The 16,673-nt window shown below is 36.0% G+C and overlaps 1 protein-coding gene across 9 annotated transcripts in view; it reads left to right on the plus strand.

Annotated features, from left to right (window-relative positions):
- The first annotated feature begins 621 nt into the window (after nucleotides 1-621).
- LOC143253364 (uncharacterized) overlaps nucleotides 622-16,673 on the plus strand; it is an 80,316-nt gene continuing 64,264 nt past the window's right edge. For 3 of the 9 annotated variants that reach the window (XR_013029523.1, XM_076507129.1, XM_076507130.1), the window contains exon 1: nucleotides 622-1,021. Coding sequence is in view for 5 of the 9 variants with exons in the window: in XM_076507129.1 (XP_076363244.1) it covers nucleotides 672-1,021 (350 nt within the window). In the remaining 4 variants the exon portion in view is untranslated. The remainder of the gene's footprint in view (nucleotides 1,022-16,673) is intronic. The other 6 variants (XR_013029524.1, XM_076507128.1, XM_076507131.1 and 3 more) reach the window with 2 other exon arrangements.

Here is a 16,673-nt window from a genome sequence, read left to right on the forward strand (position 1 = left end):
TTGTTGTTGTTTTGAATTAAGCACAAAGCTACACAATGGGCTATCTGTGCTCTTCCCACCACGGGTGTTGAAACTCAGTTTTTAGCGTTGTAAGTCCACAGACATACCGCTGAGCCACTGGGGGGCTATTCTATAGGTATAATTTAGTTTGTTCGTTTGAAGTTAAATACAAAGCTATAGCATGAACTATCTGTGCTATGTCCACTATAATGTTTAGCGTTATAAACCCGCTGAGCCACTGGGGATTTCAGGTGTGAAGAACACTTATCCTTTCAATCACGTAGAATATTCTCGACGTAAAACAATTTTCGCTGTGCTTATAAATCGCTCCTAATCAGTTTACTGTGGTATAATTACTTTAGAATATGTAATTCACAGCTATTTATATTTGTAGCCTACTCCTTTTTTTGTTTGTTTGTTTTTTGTTTATCATGCTAGTGAAAGTTATTTTCTAAAACCTGTAGTCATGCATGGAAAAGATTTGGGTTTCGGAGTGATAATACTGTTCTCAAATTATTTCTAGGGCTGCAAGATTAAATACCAGCTTCCTCTGATCACATCACGTGGTTCCTAGCAAATGTGGGCTGGGTGTTCACTCTGTGACGTCATATTCTTGCTCACAGAAGCCGTGACGTTACTGCGAGAGTGAGTGTGAATGTGTGCGCTACAAGATGGCGGCGTGTGGGTGCTTGGAGGTAGAGGAGAATGCCAACACCAACGATGAAGGCGGATATTGCGTTTTTGTTACGCCATGCAAGAAGTGTATCGTGAAACAAAGTTATTCTTTTGCGGAAAATTCTAAAATTTTCAGAAATGAATGCGAAAACGATTTTACCAAATGTTTTAAGCGACTGAATGGTGCCAGTGGAAATGTTGAGGCATCAGTGGATTTTCCGGTTGAGTTTGGTATGTTAGAAAGTACCGTGAACTCGTTAAAGCTGGGATCGGAGGGTCATCAACCCAATGAGAGAGTGTACGCGGAGCGACGACCACGTTTGGACCGGCCACCAAGCACAGACAGGTAGGTTTTAGGCCTAACGTCTGACCGACTGCCCTTCACTGACAGCGTCTACCTTTGTCTTGCTATCGTTACCTGCTTTCTCTATCAAATTTACCGGCAAACTTGGCTTCGTAACTGTGTCCTCGTTCGATGGCCTCGGTTCACTATTACTTTCTTTAATTTGTCTCGAGGCATTCCTTTACAACACGATAATTATTACATAAGCAATAAGAAAGCGTAAATTGCAACATTTAACCTTTCCATATACTAAAACTGGTAAAACTATAAATTTTGCAAGTTTCGAATGTGAATTTTTTTTTATACACGCGTGTTTCTTGAACGCTGCAGTTTGTAGAACATCACAAATTACCGGTAAATTGTATCAAAATAGCAAATGTTGCTTACAAAAATGAGTTGGACAAAGAAAATGCGAAAATTGTATATTTCAAACTAATAAATATAAATTATTATTGTTGTTGTTTTTGTATAACTTAAAAAGAATCGTATTATTTACTCTTATTGCCTCTGAAATTAAACATGGCCTACCTACCGTCTCCAATACCATTTACTCTGTATATATTGGGTTGAGGAATAATTCGTGAGCATTTTTTCAAGTTAACAAAATATATTCATAAATGAAACGCTTTCGCAAAATATTTCATGTCATTTGGTAGATAATTTTTTGCTCTAATAGATGGTGTGTTTGATTTTCATATGTCTTTAATTTTTGCTTTCATTTTCAGCTCATTAAATGGAATGCCAAGTGGACAAAATCGAGCATTTTCGACACCATCTGCTTTTCGCATTTAATTTCTTGCAATTTCGTTTAAAACAATGCATACTATATACCTAGGTATTACATGAAATAAAGTATCATAATAAATGTTTTGGGTGTAATGTGTTTATGCATTGAAGTATTGTATAGTCTTGCATGTAATGCTTGAATGAAATTATTTAAAAACACTCACGAATTATTCCTCAACCTGATATGTGAAATATATTTACACTTTAATGTTTGCAGTTTTGTCTTCTTTTTTTCGCCACACGAAAGATGATGGACAACTAACCAACAACATTCACCGCTAGCTCTTGTCTGACCAAATAATGGAATCCGACCGTCACTCTTATAACGCGCTCACGGCCCCAAAGTGCTGAGCCCGATGTTTCCGGCGGTAAAAACAAAGAAATGTGAGCTTTCGAATTCACAGGATTGATGCGCTAACAACCGGGAAACGCTCGAGATTAAATAACTCTCACCTTATGTTATCCAAAGCGTATTTGAGAGTCAACTTAATAAAGTATAATGCGCTTTCAATTTAAAGACGAAAGAAGATTCACGATCGATTCTATTTAGTTTTCGTGTTACCACTACGCTCGGATGGTATCAGTTTAGGTTGTGTTTTTTGTAATTTGCCTGGATATATACTAAGCACAAAGACACACAACGGGCTTTCTGTGGTTTGTCCACCACGGGTATCGAAATCAGGTTTCAGCAGTTCTGAGTCCACAGATATACTGTTGAGACACTTGAGGCCTGTATCTACACGTCTATTAGTTTTATGAAGGTTGTTTATAGCCATTTTCCATTTGTTCTTGTTTACCGGGTCATTGTTAACATAACTATCATTACCGTTTCTTTATCAATGGAACCATTATTCCTGGTTTTTTTCGTTTAATGGTTCATTGTCAACATAACTATTATTACCGGTTCTCTTATTAACGGAACCATTATTCGTGGTACTACTTTTAACTGGATTTGTTTCGTTCACTAAAATTTTCAATACTGAGTTTTTGATTAAATACAGGCGTAAACTTATTTAGTTTTACATATGAAAAGAAACTGCATTTTACGTTTCGATGCGATAGCGTTTTCAAATGGTTATAGTCAGTTTTTATGTCGTTAACGTGGAGTATTTTACTGTTGTTAGTGTAACATATTTTGAAGTTGTAAATGTAATGTACTTTAAAGTTGTTAACGTCGTGTATTTTACTGTCGTTATGTAGTTTATTATACTGTTGTTAGTGTAGTATATACTAATGTATTTAATGTAATGTGTTTTGTTGTCATTACTGAAGTACATGTTATTATCGTTAATAACAGTGTCTTTTAATATTGTTAATGTATTGTATTTTAATGCCGTTAATGTAGTGTGCTTTAGTGAAGATAAACATATCTTTAAGTAGAACGTTAAAGTACGTGAAATATGCGTAAATATCAACACACAAGAAAAAACGAGCAGCGTTTGTATCAAAGGTAACTTTTCAAAGAAGGGGCGATATTACGCACTTTTTTTTGGATAAAGACCGCCGGAAGCGTTAAAAATTTCAATACTATAATCCTTGAGAGGGGTAGGGGTGGAGCAGATCTACGAACAAGCCACCACATCGGCATGTTAATGGTTATTAACATGAAACAGGTCACGTACTGCAATAATAAATTAGATGAGTTTTTTCTTGTTTAATTACCACTTAACAGTTGGCTCCTCCAACGAGCATCAGCTGTTTAAATGTTTATTAACATGAAACGCCGCTGTACAACGTCATAGTTCCTGGAGTGGTCTCCGAAACCAAAGCGAAACTTCTAACAGTGCTTCGATTAACGTATTTGTTTGTATAATTCCTAAATAATAATAGTGCAGTGTAACTGAAAGGAGGGCGTTACGCTTTAGTGGTTTACGTTCTGATATAAAAAAAAAAAAAAAAATGGAAGAAAAATTTGATTAAAACCACCGATCTACAAGTAGAGTGTTTACTATAATGGGATCTCCACATTATCAAACGTATACAGTTTACTTAATAAACACAAAGTCGAGTTTAGGCATTTTCAAATGTAACGGTTTCTTCAATTTGACCAATTTCATATTTGAAAAATATTTCAATTAGTGCCGAGTTTTCTTATGATTTTCTCGTAGAAACAGCTAGCTTGGATCTGCCTTTTTTGGAGTTGGTACCAATTTATTCTACATGTCTTTTCACTCGAGTTTCAAGACTTTTGAACATTGAGCTATGTCTGTACGTTTAGATAATCCTATGGCATAGGTGCATATTTGTTTACGTTGTTCTTGTTTTAATGCACTTGGTAATTTATTTTTGTAAAGTAGAAGATTTTTGTAAACATGTGTTTCTTGTAAATAGCTGAGTTATGTAGATTTGAAAGGCAAACATGTATTTCTTATAAATAATTCAGGTATGTGTATTTGTAAGCAACTGAGTTAAAAGTTTCGGAGTAATCAGTTCGAACATAATAGTGCAGGAATGTGTGTTCGCAAGTGAATTTGTAGGAAACAATGGAATTATATACGTTTGACAATTAAACTAGTAGTAACCAACTAAAATATGCGTGTTAGAGAAGTGTCGTTGACGAAGTCATCTTTGTATTATTGAACATGTATTCTGTACACTGACACAGTTTAGCATTGTTGAACGTGTATTCTGTACTCTGACACAGTTTTGTATTGTTGAACGTGTATTCTGTACTCTGACACAGTTTTGTATTGTTGAACACGTATTCTGTGTTTTTCCAGCATAAAACAGTTATGCAGCAATCATTATTTGGTGTTTGTTTCAATTAATTTGAAAAACCTTGTACTGTTTTCCACATCTATTACGAATTTTAGTTGATCTCTGTTGTATCGTAACATTTCTTTTGTAACATTACTTGATTTACTGTAAAAATTATTACAGCGTATTTTCAAGCTGCTATCTGTGTTAAACCTTAGGTGTCTAGTTCGTCATATGCTTACGTTCAGTAAATTTATGGCCCATGTATTTTATACTTGTTACAAAACTTATTTTAATTCCACGTTACCTGTAAATAAATCGCTCAAGCCACTAAAAATTGACCTGTTATTTAACCTCTGTACCTCACTATACTGTTTTACGCAAACTAGTAAGTAATGCAACAGTTATTGATTATTTGGATTTATTCATTATCGTAATAAAATAATCTAAATCACAAGTTCCACAGTAGCATGTTCATAGACTTGTAGCGGTAAAATTCAGTATGCGATCAACGCAGCGAAGACAGCGTAGGTATTTCATTGTATGGATTTACCCACAAAGAAACAAAGGAAAAACTGAGTCACAAACCGAATTATTTGTAACCAGACATCAAAACAATTGCACAGATTTATTTTCAGCCTAACCTTTGATCTTATATGCAATTTTGGGAAGTTCTCGTGTAGTATGTTTCCCTGCTGTAGTCGTATGAAATATTATATTATGTGCTACTCAATATTATACGTGTTTCAAAAGAGTTTACCGAAAAATATGCAATTGCACGTTCTATTTTTATATGTTTAGTAATAGAATAACAAGTACCACATTAGACCATTTTAATTTATATCGTTCTGTACTCTCTCTTTATACATAGATACCTATACTTATAAAAATTTAAAAAAAGTTTGTTTGTACGCTGCGTTCTTAAGACTAATTCTCAACCAAATCTGATACGATGATACAATGGACCAAGGAGCATGTTATTGATGGTTATTACCAATCCAGGACCACCCACCCTGCGCTACGCCCACAACAAAAGTATGTTTAGTTAAATGACGCCATAGTGTTGGACCAATTGTGAATTATTTCATGAAGAATAAACAGTAAACAAAGCACTAGGCAACATCTAAAAACCCTCCTTGTTTTTCACATTAATAAATTCTATAGTTCTAAGAGTAGCATCACCAAAAAACGTATTCTAATGTGATCTAAGTAGTACTCGGAGTACTAACAAACATCGAGACTATAGAGAAAGGTCAGTAAACCAAATAAGTTTATTTCTGTAACGTGGAATAAAGATGGCATGAAATAGAGTAGTTGTAAAGAAAGTTATGTGTGAGATAAACTGTGCATATAAATATAAATTATCGATTAATTAAACCTTATATCAAGCCTTATATTTAATCTTATGCTTCCGACTTAGGACAAGTGATTCATCTTATATATATAGTTTTTACTGTTAGTTAGTTAGCTAAGACAAACTAACTGACAGCGAAAGTAATGAAGAATGTGTAACAATATGTCAGGCACAGTGTGTTTATTATATCCAGGGCTAAACAGACAGGCTGGGATAATATAAAAATGGTTGAGAAGCTATTCATATAATAAATCGGCTTGAACAAATACTATTACAGCGAAAGTATATTAAGCTGGTAAGTGTAATTTTTCCCAGTTTTATATGAGTCATTCACCACTCAGAATTTAAGGTAAGTATTAATATCTTTAAAAATAGTTTAAACGTTTTTCTTCATATATAAGGCAGGAATTAGTCACACTGTCTTTATTGCACCGTCGAAGGTGTATACAAGTATTGTGTTTTTACGTATTATGTATAGAATGCACACACTAAAGCCAGATATACGTTTTGTATAGCATGTACTGAGATAGAGAAATAAGGTCAATATTTGACCTGATCCTACGATATTTTTTTATACATTTTCTGTGTTTGGATAGATAAAATTTAGTGCTTCCCGTTTCCAACTCTTACTTACATTTCCATCCGTATCTAAGCGTAATCGTTTAGATATTCCTGGTTTTCTCGTCAAAAACGGTAATACTCATTTACTATCTTTACGTTCCTGTATATTGAAATTAATTACTTAAAAACACATTTGTTTGCATGTACATTGTTTACAAAGTTAAATCAAATAGTTGTAAAACACGAAATGCCTTCTTTATCGGCTCCCTTTTTGTGTTTGAGGTTATAAGAAATAGAATACGGAAAATTAATTTAACATTACGTGTTATCCACTATTGTAAGTCTACAGGTTTTGGTCCTTCCAGTAGCATAGCGGTATGTCTGCGGACTTACTTCGCTAGAAACAGGGTTTCGATACCCGTGGTAGACCAAGCATTATTTAGCTTTGTGCTTAATTCCAAACAACATCTATATTTTGATAATATATATAATATATATATATATTACAGGTTTTTATAAATAAATTAAATTTTATTTCGCTAACTGTCAAGAAGAAATGGTTCGTAATAAGTACCGCCTTAAATAGCTTTCAATGAGTATGCCAACATAGGTCATGAGATTTGAAATATGTATCCAAAAATATTACCACTTTTGTAGTTTTTTACTGACCACGAGAAGCGCACGAAAATCGGGTAGACCAGTGTTAACTATGCGATGTACTGAGTTTGCGCAAAGGAAGCTATTACCAGTGTACACGTAGAACAGGCCGCGAAAATTTTGTAGTTTCTTGGCTTCACTTTTTAAGAGTTGGCGTCATTTTTTTCTAACTGGTTATGTACCACAATTACAGATCAGATTAAGGATTATGTAACCCATATTTCTGTTGTTGATATCTTTTTTTAGACAAAAATCACCCACAGATCTGAGTAAACGTGAACTTGAAATATAATTATGACTTAACAAAAAAGAACTGAAAACAAAATTACTGTACGTGTCTCACGATGCGCCCCAGTATGGACTCCATATTTGTGTTCGTGACACGAAAGGAGGTTCTAGAAATTCAAGTGTGTGAAAAGCCTTTAACGACAACTTCTAGATTTTATTTATTTATTTATTTATAACGAAATTGTGTCATTAGTAAATAGAAAAACACACAGTGTGTGTTCGTTCTGTCTGAGTACTGATAGTAGTGAACTGTTTAACAGTGTTTAATTAAAATGGATTGAAGAAAAGGTACCGGTCTTTTTATATTTAGTGGAAGATGGTGTGAAACATATTCACTGTATAGTCACAGAGACGGGAAACTTATTTTTATCCAAAATCAAATAGATGTGGGTATGTAGTTTAACAGCAGAGTGCCAATATTTTTGTCATTATGTTATATCGCTATTTTTTAAAAATATTACCGGTATACATACCACCCCATTGCTTCCAAAACATGCCCCGAAAGTGAACGCATCTAGCTTGCTATATTGAAGGGAGGCCCGGCATGGCGAGATGGGTTAAGGTGTTTGACTTGTAATACGAGGGTCGCGGGTTCGAATCCCCGTCGCACCAAACATGCTCACCCTTTCAGCAGTGGGAGCATCATAATGTGACGGTCAATCACACTATTCGTTGGTAAAAGAGTAGCCCAAGAGTTGACGGTGGGTGGTGATGACTAGCTGCCTTCCTTCCCTCTAGTCTTACACTGCTAAATTAGGAACGGCTAAAGCAGATAGCCCTCGTGTAGCTTTGCGCGAAATTAAAAAAAAAGCAACAAGCAAAACAAAAAAACACGGAAGGGGTGTTCATCTTCCACGGCCAGTCAGTCAGTGGCTACAAGTACAACACAACATGAACACCCACTGAAGATACTGGTGCCAGTGTTATGTGTCATATTTGTGTGTGTATTGTTACAGTACAGCCGTTACTTGTATGAAGAGCATATGTTTCTATGATATTATAATGAACTCATACTCACATTTCTTGGCATAGGAGGAAATGCTGTAACTGCAGTACTGTGGAGTCTTCGTGTGCAATGGCACATTAGCAAGTTCTGCTGGTCAAATTGTGTAATTATTATTATTAATGTTGTTATCGTTGGTCAGTCGAGTTTCATCATCTGGAATGTTCCATTCTAACACTAAATCTACCAACGAAGTCAGATCCTTATAAAAATATATAAAAGCCTAGTAGAGCAGACACTGGTCAATAAAAATCGAGTATAGAGTACTAAATAATGAAGATAAAACTTTTTATTCCGTAGCAAAGCAGTAATGGAAATATTGAATATTGTAGCATTATAATGTTAATTTTTGAAATATTATACGTTCAAGAACTCGGGAGTGAATATTGAAGGGACTAAATTATGTAATAAGTAGAGACACATTAAGTAAGATTGGCGTATGTAGAATTATTTACTCATTAAAGTTGAAACAAAACAATGCTTTGAATAAAATATATTGTATACAAGTTAAGGTTCGTTTTGGATACTGAAGGTAGTTTTGTTGCACAAGACACAGGTTATTGAATGACAAAGAATCTCTTTTAGAGGCTAAAAACCGGTTTTGATACTCGTGGTGGGGAGAACATAGATAACCAATTGCGTAGCTTTGTGCCAAACTATAAACAAATAAATTGAAGAAATCAAAACAGTTAGGTATTATTATGTACCAGAAGTGAAGAAACCAGTGATAGCTAGGTGGCGTTATGTATTAAATGTAAAAATATTCAATGATAGCTAGGTGGCATTATGTACCAGAAGTGAAGAAAACAGTAGTATTACATATTTTAAAGATGCCTGGTATGGGTATTAAAACTTTAATTACAATAAAGTACAGAACAACGTTTCCACCTTCTTAGGTCATCTTAAGGTTAACAAAGGGAGTCTGCAACTGGGTGTATGACATTATGTATTAGTAGAAAAAAAAACTAAATGTAGGTGGAGTTACGTATTAAAAGTGAACGAGTCAGTAATAGTTAGGTGGAACTATGTACCAGAACTGAAGAAATGAATAATAGTTAGGTGGCATTATACTAGAAGTGTAGAAATCAGTAACAACTAGGTAGCATTATGTAACAAAAGTGAAACATCAGTAATAGTTGGATGACATTATGTGAATGAATGATAGCATAATAAAGAATGTTTTTAAAAAAAATCTCATTTGATCTAAAGCACTGTTGTGTTAATTATCTGATTGATTCGTACCTATCCAACCAGCAGTACAAATTATTTAAATTTTTTTATTTCGCATTAATTCATATCAGAAGAGATAAGTCAGTTCTACAGATAAAGATAGCGGAATGGGGAATGAAATGATGTAAGTACCAAGGCCGAGAGAGAGAGAGAAAATCTGCAGGTTAACAACAGGACTTACCAGGTTTTATCCCTCTCTCCAAATCTCTTTGAATCCTGTTGGAGCTGGTGTCTTTTATTCTCCTTGTCATTTGGAAAAACCAACCAGACTGGTAAAAGGAACAGTAGAAAGGTAGATTTTCGTGAGAAATGGGTGGTTAAATGAGTGTGTGTGTGTTTTCATCAAGCAAAGCCACATCGGGCGATCAGCTGTGTCCACCGGGGACAATTTAACCCCTGATTTTAGTGTTGTAAATCCGAAGACGTACCGCTGTACCACCAGGGCACATGCTTTAATAAGTACTATTACTTCTTTCTAAGTCTTTAGCTTGGGGTTTGAAGCATAGTTCAAACATCTCTTAAGAAGCGTGCCCACCCTCGATAAGGAGACATCAACCAGTATCAAACGGTATGAAATGGTTTAGGTTTGTGTAAACTTACAAGTCCCTAGTTCCTGTTAGGTACTATGGATGAAATTGTTGAATTATATAATACACATGTCCATTTTTTAGAGGTAACGTTTAGGAAATTTAAACACGACGCATGGCATTTTTTAAAATTCGACAATGCTCCGTACACTATATTTCCAGAAAATTTGTTCTTCATAGTGAAGATGCCACGAACGTTTTACAATTGAATAGCCTATGTTTGGTCAACTCTTTACACTGACTACTGTGACAGGAGAGAAAAAATAAGGGAAATATGTCTACAGTTTTAGGGTTAATACAAACGTTTCACATACAATAAGATCTAGTTTATCTTTGTAGTTAAGAAACATAACAGGAAATTAAGGGTTCTACACCAGACCTCACTAGCACGAGCTGGTAGTTTGGGTTCTCTGAGAGTGGCGGGTGTTAATCTTGTCAAAAAACATACTCACCCTTTCAACCGTGGAACTGTTACAAAGTGTAAATTTGCGCAAAATTCAATAACAACGCACATGTGACAATTACAAAAGTGAAACAGTTCATAATTAAGACTTTAAATTCGTATTAAAAAAAGCGAACTCTTAATCAATGCAATACTTATTAAGTGAGAAATGTATTTATTATTTTGGAAGTAATATACAACAGTAGCTATTGGAAGCTAGAAGCAGATGAGTGTTTGGAAATAGGCTGGTACCATGAAATATAACACTATATTGCTTGAAGGCTTATTTACGCTAAAAACCGGGATTCGATTCTCGTCATGAATACAGTACAGATAGTTGGTTCATTGTGTAGCTTTGTATTTAACAACAAAACAAACAACTCACGATATATTACTTTGAAGCACTTGTTCTAAGTATATAATTGTGTTATGTGACGTCACATAAATCGTCTTGTGGAATGGCCATTTAGAATGTAATGTTATAGGTAATTTGTAGGAACACTGGTGTATTTCGGTTAAAGTTATTCAATTCCTGTCATTAGCGAATGAGATTTGAGGTTTTGTAGACATTTGTCTGTCATCTGAACTTCGTTCCAGAAGCAGAAAGCTGATATAAGTTGACACAACCGCCTGTTTACTGTTGTTACGTCGTCAGATTTTGTCAAACTTCAGCTGACCCCACAGATGTGGACTTACTTGTAACTATAAAGTAACATGTTGGTTTCATTGTTTTACTTTGTTGTTGTTCGATTTATTTCTATGATTTTTATGTAACATTCATCACTTCATAAGAAACGTTGCGCATGCCAGTCACATACGGTTATAAAGACTTGATATCACGGTCGACGCATGGCAGACATCTTGATAGACAAAAAAGAAAAAAGGAAGAAACGAAAACACACGCGAACATCATTAATATATGTAGTTAAGTTAGTATTTTTCACAATACTAATTGCATTTAACATTAAATGTAGACTTACTTGTAACTATATTACATTTTATTTATACTATGTTATTATTCTAATATTTGTTTCTATGCGTATAACGCAACGATAGGGCTTCAGGTAATAGTGAAGAAATCAGTAACTGTACTTGTATCTATGTTCATCTATATCGCTTCCTTCTCGTGCTAAGCGTGGCCTGATGGTCAGGGTGTTAGAACTGTGAAGGCCCTACATAGCCAGGTGGTTAGGGCACTCGACTCGTAATCCGAGGGTCGCACGTTCGAATCCCTGTCACACCAAACGTGCTCGTCCTTTCAGCTGTGTGGGCATTATAATGTGACGGTCAAACCCACTATCCATTGGAAAAGAGTAGCCCAAGAGTTAGCAGTGGATGGTGACAACTAGCTGACTTCCCTCTAGTCTTACACTTTTAAATTAAGGACGGCCAGCGCAGATAGCCCTCGTGTAGTTTTGCGTGAAATTCAAAACAAACCAAAGAACTGTGAACCCGAGGATTAAAGGTTTTCGTCCCATTGCCGTGAGGGTGGAATACCACTGCTCAATTGGACAAGAGTGAGTAACGAGTCGACGGCGGGTGCTGTTGACTAGCTATCTGCTTTCTAATCTATCGATTTTAAATAACAGACGGCTATTTGCAAATAACCTTTTTTGTACCATTGCGTGAGAATTCCAGACTTCATAGAGTAAGTAAAAGATGCTATCACTTTCCAATAGCTGCAGTTTGGTCTTTACCAGTTATTTTTTTCGAATGTCATATTCATTCCCTCGGAATTTATTCCACGTGAGGCAAGTTATCACAGAATTCAGGCAATTTACCTTGAAGTTTGAATGGGATGCTCTGACTGTATTCTAACCTTTGTTAACCTAAAGATGACCTAAGAAGGTCGAAACGTTGTTCTCTACTTTATTTTCATAAAAGTGTTAATACCCGTACCAGTCACCTTTAGATAGATTTTTACTTCAAATAGGTTTCTCGTCATCATAATTACTTCACAATGCGTTGACTGATTATGACTTATTTATGTAAACCTTTTTCTAATGTACTTCTCAAACAGATCATTCAAATAAGTTTTCTTAAGAAATTCCAGTGGGACAAATGTCGCCCCCTTGCCCCATTCTGCGGACACCCTAGTCATATTTGAACTTCAAATATGTTATTAGCAACGTCTAGATAAACTAATAGCATTATTTCAGTGTCCTGTTTCTGTTATATTTCTCAATGTTGATAATCGATAGTTATGAGAATATAGTGTTCTGTTGCACGAGTTCTGTACAAAAACTAACGACGAAACATCTTACACGAAACACATTTTAAAGGTTAACAGTTCATGGCCTTTTTTTAAAATTGAATATGTACAACAAATATGATCGTATCAAAAGGAGTCACAACCCAAAATAGCAGATTTTAATTAAATTAAACCTTTTATACAGTCCCAAAATGTCCTTCAGTAATATATAATATATACACTACATAGCCACAAGTATGTGGACACCGGACCATCGCACCCAAATGTACTTGTTGAACATCTCATTCCAAAACCATGGGTATTAATATGGAGTTGGTCCTCCCTTTGCTACTATAACAGCCTCGACTCTTCTGGGAAGGCTTTTCACTAGATTTTGGAACATGGCTGCAGGGATTCGCTCCTATTCAGCCACAAGAAGATTAGTAAGAGTTGGGCACTGATGTGGGGCGAGAAGGCCTGGCTCGCAGTCGGCGTTCCAATTCATTCCAAAGGTGTTTGATGGGGTTGAGGTCAGGGCTCTGTGCAGGCCAGTCAAGTTCTTCCATACCAACCTCGGAAAACCATGTGTTTGTGGACTTCACTTTGTGCACAGGGGCATTGTCATGCTGGAACAAAAAAGGGTCTTCCCCAACATGTTTCCACAAAGTTGGAAGCACACAATTCTCTAGAATGTCATATATGTAGCATTAAGATTTCCCTTCTGGAACTAAAGAGCCCAAACCATGGAAAAACAACCCAAGACCATTATTCCTCTTCCACAAAACTTTACAGTTGGTAGCATTCTCCTGGTATCCGCCATACCCAAATTCGTCCGTCAGACTGTCAGATAGTGAAGCATGATTCATCACTCCAGGGGACGCATTTACACTGTTCCAGAGTCCAATGGCGCTGTGCTTTACACCACTCCAGCCAATGCTTGGCATTGCGCATGATAATTTTAGGCTTGTGTGCGGCTGCTCTGCCATGGAAACCTATTTCATGAAGCTCACGACGAACAGTTCTTGTGCTGATGTTGCTTCCAGATGCAGTTTGGAACTCGGTAGTGAGTGTTCCAATTGTGGACAGACGCTTTTTACGCGCTTCAGCACTCGGCGGTCCCGTTCTGTGGCCTACCGCTTTGTGCCTGAGCTGTTGTTGCTGCTAGACGTTTCCACTTCACAATAACAGAACTTACAACTGACCATGGCAGCTCTAGCAGGGCAAAAATATGACGAACTGACTTGTTGGAAACGTAGCATCCTATGACAATGCCACTTTGAAAGTCACTGAGCTCTTCAGCAAGACCCATTCTACTGCCAATGCTTGTCTATGGAGGTTGCATGGCTTTGTGCTTGATGTTATGCATCTGTTAGCAATGGGTGTGGCTGAAATAGCCGAACCTACTAGTTAGAAGGGGTATCTACATACGTTTTGGCATGCAGTGTACCTTCTTTATTGTATGTGTAAAACTGTATTTGCACATATTGTCCTGGCAACCAGTTTACGATGCTACATTTATGGTGTAACATCAATCTATCCAAGTTAATGCATATGGTATTGAATATCAAAACATGATCATTCTTTTTAAATTGAAACCATAAATATGTTTCTACTTCGTTCTTAATTGTGTTTATAAGAACGATTTTTCAACAAGGAGAAAGCTAGTCGTTTCTCGCTACGCTGCCCCCTAGTGGCACAGCGGTATGTCTGTCGACTTACAATACTAGAAACTGGTTTTTCGATACCCGTGATGGGCGCAGTACAAATAGCCCATTGTGTACCTTTGTCCTTAATTGCAAACTCGCTACGCTACAGGTAAAAAAATTAAATCTTTCTAGCAATGAAAAAATAAAATAAAAAATAATAATAATATCCAGTCTTCGGTCTGCATCAGGTGTAAACAACGGCATTATAAAGTATATTGAGTTTTTATGTGTGTGTCCGTTACTGACCATGTTGAAACAACTTATACATCAAGGAGCGTTATGTTGTTAACTATCACCCGGTTTATGATTTAATAATCATAATAATAACAAAGTAATTTAACTGAATACTACACAAGTAAGACGACTGCACGGTCTGAAAATAAGGTCAACATTACTCCAATAGTTCTGAAACAACTCATAGTCAGTGTTGGTTTATTTCAAATCCGTGGGTAACCACGTGTGAATGAGATTATGGTGCAATAGACGCGTCAAGTTCGTTCGCTTAACAACGTGCCAAATGTGTTGATTGACCGCGCTTCAGGAAAACTTCGCTCCTGCGTTCACGGGAAGGTGGCGTCTGAATGGATGATGCACGTGTGTAAACATAACCTCCGGGAATACGTGTATTTCATTATCAACCGGTTACGCTCACACAAACATTTCTTCCATGTTATGAACTGGTGTAATTTTTTTTTTTTTATTATGATTATAAGTAAAGAAAAGCGAATAATAGTATATCAACTGCACGATACTACCCTGTTCTCATGTCAACCGCAATATAAACGTTGAGGCTTCGAAACCCCGTCCCACCAAACACGCTCGCCCTTTCAGGCATGGGAGAGTTATAATGTTACTATCAATCCCACTATTCGTTGTTAAGAGAGTAGCACCAGAGTTGGCGGTGGTTGGTGATTACTAGCTCCCTCTAGTCTTACACTATTAAATTAGAGACGGCTAGCGAAGATAGCCTTTGAGTAGATCTGCGCAAAATTCAAAACAAACCAAACTACTATCGACGAGGCCTTTCCCCCAGTACTAAGGGAGACTTAGTGGTTTACTGCATAGAGGTTACAGTAACAAAAACTGTCATTTCTCTTTTAACGTCCAGAAGTATTTCAGCTTTGAAATAACACTTTTAAAATACCGAACCTCCCAGCCTCAGTAACTGAGGCAAGAATTCTAATTGTAGGATGTTTTATATTTCGGTTCACAAGCTTTTTCCATCATTTGGACACCGGTAACTTTGGGGACTCACATCGCTGGTATCTATGGTTCGTTTCCCCGCAGTGAGCAAAATAGATAGCCCAATATGCCTTTGCTTCGAAACAAACAATCGGAATGTTTTCGAAATCACTTCTGGATTATTATTTTTTTACTGTTTGATATTCAGTATGCACGTGTGTTGATGTTTTAATGTTCAGTATTCAGTATGTACGTGTGTTGATGTTTTAATGTTCAGTATTCAGTATGTACGTGTGTTGATGTTTTAATGTTCAGTATTCAGTATGTACGTGTGTTGATGTTTTAATGTTCAGTATTCAGTATGTACGTGTGTTGATGTTTTAAAGTTCAGGATGTATCGACGTTAAAATGAAACTATGATAAGCTGTACTTGTTCCATCCAGGTAAATACACTAATTTACTATACCAGCTACAGTTTCTTTCTGTGAACGTGTGAAACTTTAATCTGCGACTGCTGTTAACGTGCACCTGTGAATTACGGTCTACTTTTCTATCTTGTTGTAATTGTAACATAATTGTTTTGTTTTTGGTAGTGACACGTTTAACAGGGCCTAATGCAATATTAGAATAAGAAACTGTAGAGAACATAATGAATTAAAATGTTCCAATAACAAACTGAAAAACAAAATTGAAATATACACAATACGGTCAGTCATAACCTGCATAAAAGTTTAGTTTTGAATATTATATTTATGTGTATAAGCATGTGTAATATGTATATAATATGTGTTTTCTTTTTACATTTACTCTTGTTAACTGTGTATAAGGCAGCCTACTTTCTTCCAACGCCACCAAAATGGAAAGCACGAGGTCAGTGTAACGTTGACTCAAAAGGAAATAGTAAACAAACATGTTCTAAATATTATCTCACGTGCGTGAATTTTTGGAAAAAACAAACACAACACAACTTA

Source organism: Tachypleus tridentatus, chromosome 6, assembly GCF_004210375.1.
Source record: "Tachypleus tridentatus isolate NWPU-2018 chromosome 6, ASM421037v1, whole genome shotgun sequence".
Classification (NCBI taxonomy): Eukaryota; Metazoa; Arthropoda; class Merostomata; order Xiphosura; family Limulidae; genus Tachypleus; species Tachypleus tridentatus.